The sequence below is a fragment of the Prionailurus bengalensis genome, chromosome C1 (assembly GCF_016509475.1).
Source record: "Prionailurus bengalensis isolate Pbe53 chromosome C1, Fcat_Pben_1.1_paternal_pri, whole genome shotgun sequence".
In the NCBI taxonomy this organism is placed as follows: domain Eukaryota; kingdom Metazoa; phylum Chordata; class Mammalia; order Carnivora; family Felidae; genus Prionailurus; species Prionailurus bengalensis.
Genome location: NC_057345.1, coordinates 171,453,484 through 171,465,015, shown reverse-complemented (window position 1 = coordinate 171,465,015; position 11,532 = coordinate 171,453,484). Strand labels below are relative to the sequence as shown.

General features: G+C 41.4%; 1 protein-coding gene across 1 annotated transcript in view; it reads left to right on the top strand.

Annotated features, from left to right (window-relative positions):
* The first annotated feature begins 885 nt into the window (after window positions 1-885).
* Window positions 886-11,532, top strand: part of FRZB (frizzled related protein) — a 32,766-nt gene continuing 22,119 nt past the window's right edge. Inside the window, exons 1-2 of the mRNA XM_043577226.1 lie at window positions 886-2,039; window positions 9,295-9,339. Coding sequence (XP_043433161.1) covers window positions 1,559-2,039; window positions 9,295-9,339 — 526 coding nt within the window. The 5' untranslated portion in view covers window positions 886-1,558. The remainder of the gene's footprint in view (window positions 2,040-9,294; window positions 9,340-11,532) is intronic.

Sequence of the window (11,532 nt, the reverse complement as noted above, 5' to 3'; positions counted from 1 at the left end):
GGTTTTATTGTTATCATCATGATTATTATTACCTGTGTGGTGTAATTTTCCTACACATTTCTTTCAAGTGTTAGGTGAAATCCTTGGTGACAAGAGTTGAATAATAAATGCCATTTTATTTTAGTGAGTAAAATCAGAAAACAAAACAAAACAAAACAAAAACCAGATACTTCAAAGCAGGTAGTTTTTCACTCTTCGCCTTAAGAAGCAAAACTCCAAAGTTCTAATTCTGCAGGGCAAAGAAAAAAATGCTTTTTAAAAAACCTGTTTCTTGCTTCTGGTGGCCTACTTGTATTATGTACAGATTTCTTTCCTTTTTATGAAAGGCTGCCCCCCCTCCCCCGCCCACCACTTTGTTATTCATAATGCAGACTTCTGTAGTCCTGAACTCTGGGTTGATAAACCTTCACCACTGCATGCAGGGGGCTGTGTTTTCTGTGACTTGGACATTTAAAGTGACATTGCTGAAGTCCTTCCTCCTGAAGTCTGACTTTGTGCAGAGCTGGTGATGCGCAGAAGTAAAGCGGTAGTTTGCCTGAAGAGCTGTGTCCAGGGAGTGAGGGTGCTTGGGTGGGCTCCCAAGTGGGGAACTTGGTACTCCTCCGTCAGGGATTGGGGTGGGCTTTCAGCGAGGGTCTGGGGGCTTTTCTTTGGAGCCAGCGTGGGGATGTGAAAGAGGTGCACGTCTCAAGTCAGCGCTGTGTTGCCTTACGGCATCCTGGCTGCTTCTCGAGGCTTCCCTCCCGTCTGCCTCCAACCGGCAGACCTTGTCTTTCCCCCCACCCCCACCTCCGCTCCCATCCCAGGAAGAGGAGCTGGCATTGGAGGGCTGGGACTGCACCGAGGGGTTGGCGGTGGGGGGTGGGGGCGGGGCTGCCTCTCTGGCCCGGAGGTGGGAAAGTGGAGCGCAGCGGTTCCGAGGCACAGACCTCTCGCGTCGGGGCTCCTCCGGCTGGTCCTTCCTGCCTGCGGCGGTCGCTGCTGCATCAGCGTCAACTCCCACCAAGAACTGGATCTTTTTGCTCAGCCTACAAGAACTGAAACTCTTACCGCACCCTCCTCCCCCATTAGGAGTCTTTTCCCTCTGGTTTCCCCTCCCCCGCCCCAGCCCCTCCTTCCCCCGTTGGAGAATTTCATGCTTCTGTTAGCACCTTTTCATAATCCAGGGGACGTGACAGTCCAGAGCTCCAACTGCCTCAGCTGAATTCTACTTTTGATTTTATTTCTCCCTCGCTTCCTCTTGTTTTCCTTTAATCTGATTCATCTGCGAATCTGACGCTTCTGCCAGAGGGAGCGAGGAATAAATAGATGCTGCTGCCCCAGAAGGCTTAGACGTCGGGAAAGAACAGCCAGAGAGGCAGGGGCGGCGGCGGCCGGAGGTCGGCGGAGCTCGTGGGACCCCATTGGGGGAATTTGATCCAAGGAAAGAAACTGAGATCGTCGGGGGAGGAGAAGCTCCCAGATCATTGTGTCCACTTCCAGGGGGGAAGAGGGGACCGCGAAGCGGGCCTGTCGGCGTCCTCGGCACTGCTGAACCCTGCCCCGTCCTGCCGGGATCATGGTCTGCGGCGGTCCAGGAGGGATGCTGCTGCTGCTGCGGGCCGGGCTGCTCGCCCTGGCTGCGCTCTGTCTGCTCTGGGTGCCCGCAGCACGAGCTGCAGCCTGCGAACCCGTGCGCATCCCCCTGTGCAAGTCCCTGCCCTGGAACATGACCAAGATGCCCAACCACCTGCACCACAGCACCCAGGCTAACGCCATCCTGGCCATTGAGCAGTTCGAAGGTCTGCTGGGCACCCAGTGCAGCCCGGATCTGCTCTTCTTCCTCTGTGCCATGTATGCGCCCATCTGCACCATTGACTTCCAGCACGAGCCCATCAAGCCCTGCAAGTCTGTGTGCGAGCGGGCCCGGCAGGGCTGCGAGCCCATCCTTATCAAGTACCGCCACTCGTGGCCCGAGAGTCTGGCCTGCGAGGAGCTGCCTGTTTATGACCGTGGCGTGTGCATCTCTCCCGAGGCCATCGTTACCGCGGACGGAGCGGGTGAGTCCGGCTCTGGCCCAGCCTCCGTCCCGACCTCTAGCTACCCCGCTTCTCGGAGTTTTTGTTACTCGCCTTTTACTCTCTAATTCTGCCTTTTTTTTTTTTTTGTTCCTTGGGGTCGCTTCTCTTCATCACTCCTCTCTGGAGCACCACTTCTTTCTTCTCTCTTCCAGACTGATGCACTCCATTCCGATAGGCTATCCGTCTTTCTGAAACTTGCAGTTCATTCCAAACTCCCCGTCACACTTGTGCTCAACGGTGACCCTGTGCTTTCCATGCTTTCCATGTCTAAGTAACCACGTCTTGCATAGTGATGCTCTTTTTTTTTACTTTCTTAATTTGTTTACAGTCACTGAACTTTCTTGCCGGATTTTCTTGCATTCTCAATCACGCATTTTCCGTATTTTTCCTGTTGTAGCTGCTTGTCAAGATTGTATGGTGAAAACAGAAAAACTGAAGCACCATTTTCTTCTAATCATTAAAAATGCCTAGATAATTTCAGTAATCTTACTCCAACCCACAGATGTTAGTGATATGTGTTTGCTCAAAGTCCAATTTGAGCAATTACCTTCACCTTAAATTTCTTCGTCCTTTCAATGAGATAAATTGTTCTTCCATTCCAGACTGAAACAGCTGTGAAACATTGCTATGCACTGCTAATTAGCTTCTGTGACTTGCTCCCAGCCACAGAGCTGGCGAAGTGAATTGCTGGGCTCTTTTCACATTCCCACATGCCTTCAAGTCCTTTTGTAAGTGACATATGGATGAAAGGAGTTATATTTAAGGTGTGCTATCATCATATGCTCACGTAATGTTACTTTTAATCTCACCCCTTGCCCTACTGTTTGTTATGTATGCCCTGCAAATATGTCTTTAATACCTTATTTCATGCCCTTTGTGCTGTGTGTGCACCAACCACACATTCATTTTCATCTTTCCCTACTGTAAAGCTTGATTGTAGTTCTGCATTTAATGGAATCAACCACAAGTTGTTTTCTCACTAGTATTTGGTCTAATTAGGACAGTCATAACTCTGAAGACCCCAGCTAAACCTGGTTCATTATGGTTCATTTAATTCTCACTTAATAGCACTCCTACCAATTACCCCTCAACTCAAATTTCACCCTTCATAGAATTTCATATTTGTTATGGTTTGTTCTCTTTCATACCTTCCCCAGATGAACTCTGTTATTAAATGTGCTGACTCGATTGCCTCCTCTGTTCATTTCCTGGGCGTCAAATTTTTCCTCCTGCCACTTGACCTGCTCAGCCTAAGCTCATGCCCATAGTCCATCTCTAGGTAACAGTTCTTGGCTGTCAGAGAATTGATTTGGAAAAAACTATTTTCTGTGCACATTGACATGCTTACCATAAAATGCGTGGAGAGGCAGAGAGTACAAATAGGTGTAAAACCAAAACTGAACAGGAAGATTCCAGAAGCTTTTCCATGGTCCCCTCACTTAATCACTCTTTGAATATACCTATTAAGTCGTCTTGGTTTTAATCAAGAACGAATAACTGGCTGTATAATGTAAGAGAAAGAAATGTATTTCTTCTTAATCTTTGGGCTCAAAGAACACTCTTGAGTCACAGTCTGTGCAGCTTCTGGAAGAGCTTGGTCAGTTGCTGCCCTGGTTTGCCAGACACTTAGAATCTGTTAAATACTGGTGCTTTGCTCAGGCCAATGACCTGGAATGAGGTGGCTATGGTTCACTCTGAAATGCTTTCCTCCCATTAAAGGAAAAGACTTGCTCTGAAACCTCTCTTCGAGATGGACCTCAAATGAGAGAGGTTTGGCAAGATGAACAGCTTTCAAACGCTGTGGTCAATATGGATGGGAAGCAGCTTCCTTAAGTGTCCCTGAATTACCTATCGTTGGGGACCAAATGCAGAACAACTGCCTCATTGAAGCTCTCAAATAGGACTTGCATGGAAACAATTTGTCACTAAGTGGGACATGATTTCTGAGCTGCTTTCAAAGGCCATAATAGCTGCTTTGTTGACTGCATCCTTGCTGGAAAAATAGGTAGGGGTAGGCGGCAGTAGGAACCATATTTTCGTGATGGTCTCCCTTTTCCCTCCCTTTACCACAACCTTCAGTGTGAGTCCTTGGCCCTGGTGGCAGGTGGGAGCTTCAGGGGAGGTGGGGATGGGGAATGGAGAGGTGGATTCTAACCCGAAGGGTCCCCTGGCTTCCAAGGCCAGCTTGCTGAAAATTTCATTCCCTATCCTGGGTCAAACTGTTGGACACCTGGAATTACTTAGTAACTACCATATGTGGCCAGTTTAATTTACGATGCAATATACTGCTTGGTTCAGTGGGATAGGATAGTCCGTGAAGCAGCTTTTTTTCTTCCTCTAGGTATAAACAGAATCATTTATGTTTTATGACTAGAATCCAGCCGAATACAAAAATGAGGTCTCCCTGAATAAAAGAGGCCACCCTTCACATTCCTTCAATGCCAAGAGGATTTGCAAGTCCTACCATTTTCACATGGGTCTCTTCCCTCCTAGCACAGTAAGATTCCACAAACAAGTTTAGGCCCATTTACGTGCTGAAATGGGGCAGTGCTTCAAACTACTTTTTGCTTTCGAAATACTAGGGGCCAGCATATGTTTAAAAAAAAAAAAAAAAGATCCTATCCTGACCCTTGCCACCAAATTCACATTAAATGTATTCTTTTTCCACATTGTATATTTACTATGGAGTTGTGGCTTCATGCACAACTGCTTTATCGGAGGATTCATTTCTGCCAGTTAAGACCTCTAGTCCTGTCTTCAGTATTGTATGGCGAGTCAAGAGTGTGGGTAGGAGCCCAGCAGGCCAGGTGTTGAATCTGGACTCTGCTTCCTATCAAGTGTTATTGCAGGGAAATTATATAACCTCTCTGGTTTAAAGTTTTCTGATCTGTATCATGGCAATAGCACTGACTACATCCCACAGGCATGGTGAAGATGAAGTTAAAGATCATGGTACCTGGGACATCGTCCCTAACAGATTGGTGCTGCTGCTATTGCTTTTTCGCCATGGTTATCATTGTGGTATCAAAATGATGTTTTCTTTTTTGAAACGGTAGGCTGGTCAATGCAGATACAGCCTAGAATTTTTATCACTTCAGCTCTGGAAAACAAGCTCCACACAGGGACCCAACTGGACAAGCAGATCTTCCTTCTGAACACACAAGCTTAATATTTCATTTTACACAAATTAACCTGGACCTCAGGATCAAGAACAAATCCCTTTGGGAGCAACAGGAAGAGAGAATGAGTCTGATGGATGTCTGTTAATTATAAATAGTTGATCTTGGATGTGTAGAGATCAAGAATTTAAGAAAACTTATGTATGATATTTCCCAGCTATTTATTCAGTACCTATGGTTCACCATGCCAAGGGTTTTATAATCAATCCTCAGTCATTGCTGGTTTCTGCGGTAGTGTTAGCTCGTCACCTCAGTTCTTGCTCAACACATTTCGCCAGGCCCTCTCTTGCTGCCTGGACCATGCCAGCTTTCACATGCATGTATTGCTGTTTAGTCATATCTCTGCTCTCTGAGAAACAGGCAGCCTTTTCTTCAGCCCTGCTCTACAAATATTTGAGGGGCCAAATACCAAGAAGGAAAAATTATTTAGTGTGATAGGAGGAAAATGGAATGGAAAGAAGAAATGGAAATTTTAGATTAAGACTGGAGAGAACACAGTTTTAAAGATTTTTAAAAATTTTTTTATTTAGAGAGAGCATGAGCAGGGAAGGGGCAGAGAGAGAGAGAGAGAGAGAGAGAGAAAGAGAGAGAGTCCCAGGCAGGCTCCATGCTGCCAGCTGCGGAGCCTGACATGGGGCTTGAACTCACGAACTGTGAGATTGTGACCTGAGATGAAACCAAGATTCAGACGCTTAACCGCCTGAGCCACCCAGACACCCCTAAAGATGCTTCATTACATAAAATACTGAAAGGCATTCTGGGTGGGGTAGGGAAGAGACTATCTCAGAGAGTTACGGTATTTCATCACAGCTAACCTAATTATTTGTGGTAATAAAATCTTATGTAGCCCCCAAATCTTAATGATTCATTTTTTAAAATTTCATTCCTACCAGACTTCCAAATAGTTGTTGCTATAAATAGCAAAACTGACTTAAGTTCTATTTGGCCTTTCTCTTTCTGCTAGGTGTATAGAAAGAAGAGACATACAGTTTTGAATAATTAAGAATTGGTTATATTTCTGCAATTGCACAGTTTTAGAGCTCTAGACCCTTAGTTGGTATTCCACCTTTGCCATTAATGTTAGACCTTGAGCAAGTCATTCAAGATTGACATTGTGAATAGAGAAGAATAAGAGAACTATTCATGTGAAGTGATCGATGAATGGCAAAGCACAATGTAAGTGTTTAATAACAATGTGATCGAGGAAAGGACATGTCCTCTCAGGGATTGTTAGCAGCAACCAGAATAAGAACTAATAACACTAGCATGTTTCATCTGCTGTTTTAAGTGTGTTATGCATTTCAATTTACTGTAATAACTACCTGGTGGGTACTATTCCCATTTTGAAGAAAAGGAAGCTGAGGCATATAAGTGACTTGTGCAAGGTCATAAAGCTATTAAGAGAGAGAAGATTCAAACCAGAAATCATTCTCCAATACACTTGCTGTCTTAAGAAGAAAGAGCTGATTCATAACTTTTGAGAGAATCTGTGTCTTTTGACTGTCAGATTGCAGTTAATGGATCAAGTTTTGTCCATTGTATTTCAAAAGCTCACTTATATATAGCTTAAGAGAATAAAAGACAGCTCTGGACAGGGATTCCAAGAGATAAGAGATAACTACTTCACTACACTTTTGAGATAAGAGTACATTCCAGATTCTCACATCTAATCCCGAGCCCTTCAATCTCATCATGCCACAAAGTGAACTCCTCCTTTCCTTCCCCTCATCTGCCTATTCTTTTTGAGTATTTTTTTATATGGTTACGAGGCACCAGCATACCCATGCTCCAGGCCTGGGAGTCATCCTTGATTCTACCCTATTCTTTACTGCCCCCCTTGCCCCCCACCCCCACATTTAATGGGTATTAAGTGTTATGGATCTACTCTGAATCCGGTTTCCTTCCCTCCTTCTCTGATGCTGCTCTCTTAGTTTGGGTCTCCACATGTGTCACATGGATTATGGCCACGGGGTAATAATCGGCTTGCTTACTTCCAGTATTGTCCCTCCATATTCCAACAGGGTGATCTTTCTGAAATGTCAATCTGTTGCTTAAAATCCTTTGGTGTCTGTCTCTAGCCTTTGTGACTTCATCCCTTCCTACCTCTCTAGCTTCATTTCTCTCTGCTCACAACTTTCTCTATTTTAGCCACACTGGAAGACTTGCAGGTCCCTTGGTGAGTACTGCAATTTCTTTCCATATTTCTTACACATGTGATTTTCTATGTGGAACGCACCCCCCACCCAACCCTCCCCAGCTCCTTTAGGACTCTTCTTCTGGAAACTTCTATGACCCCTACTAGAAATTCTTGGGGCATACAACCTAATAATGCCTGCTATTTTAACTTAGGATATTGTTGGAATTCCTAAGTTTAACTTTATGAAAACAATTTTTTTGGATTATTTATGACCAGATAACTTTTTTCTCTTATAATTCTACCAATTGACTTCTAAGCACTTTTAAAAATGAAGAAACATTTTTCTGTAAGAATGAGAGTAGTAAAACCACTTTCCTAGATTCAACTATATCAAAGGGTTGTTTTTTTCTCTGAGAGATTTTTTTCATTTTTATTTCAACATTTCGACACTAAACAATTATTTTACATGTGGTTTAATATAATTTCTTCATTTACAGAAAGATCATTTTGGTATAGGTCATATATGTATTATGATTATTGGAATTATTCAGAAATAAAACCATTGATTGGCATGTTACTTTAACACTTGGATACATTTATCATGAATAAAGTCTTTGCATAGAATAAAAGTCATTAAATTAATAGTATATGACTAAGTCAAACCTAATGTTTTAGAATCAAGTATTTGTTGCCTGCCTATTTGATGGTTACTGTCTTTCCTTGTACAGAGCTTTTTAAATACCAGACGATGATTACTAAGCCTGAGAATGTAATTGATTAATAGTAATTTTGAGTACTATTGTCCTAACATGGTATTAACCACTCCTTTTAAAATTTATTCATGACATATCCTATGAAGAAAAAGGACAGAAGAAGAGTGTTATTTTCTGTTAGGATAAACAGATATTGAAGTTATTTAACATAACGTATTAATACAAATCTAAAACTTATATAAAAGTACTGAGTTGAAGTAGCAATAAGAATGGATAGCTAAGTTCAGCAAGTCTCAGCAGGGTGTTTTGCTGAGGCACTCTTATTCCCTAGAGGCAGCTTTTTAATTCTTTTTCCTTTTTTAAAAATATTTATTTATGTTTGAGAGGTGGGTTGGGAGGGACAGAGAGAGAGAGACAGAGAGAGACAGAGAGAGAATCCCAAGCAGGCTCTGCTCTGTCAGTGCAAAGCCTGACACAGGGCTCAAACTCACAAACTGTGAGATCATGACCTGAGCCTAAATCAAGAGTCAGACCTTAACTGACTGAGCCACCCAGGCTCCCCTAGAGGCTGCTTTCTTAACTAGAACACCGAAGAACTTTATAATATAAATTACTATTTATCATTCATCATTACCATTTTCTTGGATTATGGGATCATGAAAAGAGTCCTTGACAATTTCCAATTATTACCACGTCTATTAATTGCACTGGTCCCTGCATGGTATGCTTTCTTTCTGCTGAAGAACTGTTTACAGGTAACAAAGGGCATGAGAATGTTTTTTGAATGTTTTCTTTAGGCACCAAGAATTTAAATATATGCTAGTAATGTGTGCTACATCTATTTATTGAAGAGATGTGTTGGCTTCTTTTAGTCATCAAGACCCAAGTGTTGGGTGAATGCCTAATATGTGCATGGACTTCATGGTGTCAGAAATTGTGTGAGACTCAAAAACTTACTAAACCCTGAAATTTTATGCACAATTGAGGAGAACTCAAAAGAGCATATCCTCTTTCACTCATACAAAATAGATCTTGTCCTTATTTGACCTATAAGTAATAGAGTGCCAAGCTCATGGCACTAATAAGAATCCACTTCCTTGAGACATGACTGAATTAGATTTAATTAAATTGATGACTGAATTAGATTTTTATATGGGAATTCTCAATAATGAATAAATTATAATTCTTTATTTTATCACTTTCAGATTTTCCGATGGATTCTAGTAATGGAAACTGTAGAGGGGCCAGTGGTGAGTACATCACTATCTTCCTAGTTTTCATTTGTAGTCAAATTAGTCTTTGTAACCTAGATACTCAAGTCATATCTGGGGACATCTGTACACTATGTTTTTGTTTTTAATATTTATTATTATTGAGAGGGAGGAAAAGAGTGGGGGAGGGGCAGAGAGACAGGGAAAGAGGGGGATAGAAGATCTGAAGTGGGCTCTGTGCTGACAGCAGAGAGCCCGATGTGGGGCTTGAACTCACAAACTGTGAGCTGAAATCAAGAGCTGGATGGACACTTAACCGACTGAACCACCCAGGCACCACCCTGTACCGTAAGTTTTAACAGTAAACGTGGAGACCTGGGTGGCTCAGTTGGTTAAATGTCCATCCAGCTCTTGATTTCAGCTCACAGTTTGTGAGATTGAGCCCCACATTGGGCTCTGCACTTACAGCGTGGAGCCAACTTGGAATTTTCTCCCTTCCTCTCTCTGCTCCTCCCCACTTGCCCGTGAGTGCTCTCACTCTCTCTCTTTCAAAAATAAATAAATAAAAATAAAACATTTAAAAAGTAAACTTAATTATTTATATTTTATTTAAAAAATGAACATATAATAAAATTGACCTTTTGGCCACTAAAAATTGTGTGGATTTTATGAGTTCTATGAATTTTAATGCATGTATAGACTTGTGTAAACACTACCACAGTCGAGACACAGAACAGTTGTATCACCTCAAAAGAAACTTCCTCATACTATCTCTTTGTAATTACAAGCTTCTCCCACCCTTAACCACTGGTGATCACTGATCTATTCTCCACTATAGCTTTGTAGTTTTGAGATGATCATATAAATGGAATGGTAGAGTATGTAACCTTTTGAGATTGGTTTATTTCACTTATCATAATGCCTTTGAGATTCATCCAAGTTGTTACTGCATGTAGCAATCGTTGATTCATTTTAATTCCCAAATATTTTATTACTTGAGTCTATTACCATTTGTTTATTCATTCGTGCCTTGAAGGATAATTGAGCTGTTTCAAGTTTTTGTAAGTCATGGGTAGATCTACTATAAACATTTGTGTACAAGTTTTTGTATAAACATAAGTTTTCATTTCCCTAGGGTAAATATCTGGGAATGAAATTACTGGGGTTAGATAGTAAGGGTATGTTTAACTTTGTAAAAAAAAGCTGCCGAACTGTTTTCAAAAATGGCTGTTCAATTTTGCACTAGTGGTGTGCAAGTGTTCCCCTTGCTGTGCATCCTCTCTGGAATGTGGTTTTTTCAGTTTTTTATTTTTTAAATCTTAGCTGTTTTAATAGGTGTGTAGTGATAGCACATACCTATTACAGAAGTGATATATTCTGAATATAAAGAACCATCTTTTGGTTTCATTGATTTTTCTCTATTTATTTGCAACTTTATTGATTTCTGCTCCTCAGTATTTCCTTCCTTTGCTTGTTTAAGATTTACTTTGCTGTCTGTTTTTCCCGTAAGGTAGACGCTTAGGTTATGATTTGAGACCTTTATTCTTGTCTAGTATAGTAATTTGATGCTAAGAATGGCTTTATTTGCATCTCACAAAGTTTGATAGGTTTTATTTTAATATTCTTTACTTTAAAATAGTTTATAATTTCCCTTGAGACTACATATTTGACTTATGAATTATTTAGGATTGTGCTGTTAAATTTGCTGCCGTTTGGAGTTTTTTCTCTTTGCTTTATGTTATTCTAATTCTACTATAGAGAATACACTTTGTATAATTTTGATTCTTTTAAATTTGTTAGGGTTTATTCTATGACCCAGGATATGATTTGGTGAATGTTTTGTTTACACTTGGGGAAAAAAAATATATATATATTCTGCAATTGTTGGGAGGAATGTTCTTTAAATGTCAATTAGATTAGTTAATACTGTTGTTTACTACTTTCATAGTCTTGCCTGTTTCCTGTTTACTAGATCTATTGATCATTGTGAGATGAATAAATCTCCAAATATTGTAGATGTTTCTATTTCTCTTTCAGTTCTGTTTTTTTCATGTACAGGTATTCTGAAACTGTTATTTGGTGCATTAACAGTATTTTTGTAATTTTTGTTTATTTATTTTGAGAGAGAAAAAGAGAGAGAGAGCAGGGGAAGGACAGAGAGAAAGGGAGAGAGAGATTCCCAAGCAGGCTCTACACTGACAGTGCAGACATGGAGCTCTAACTCATGAACCA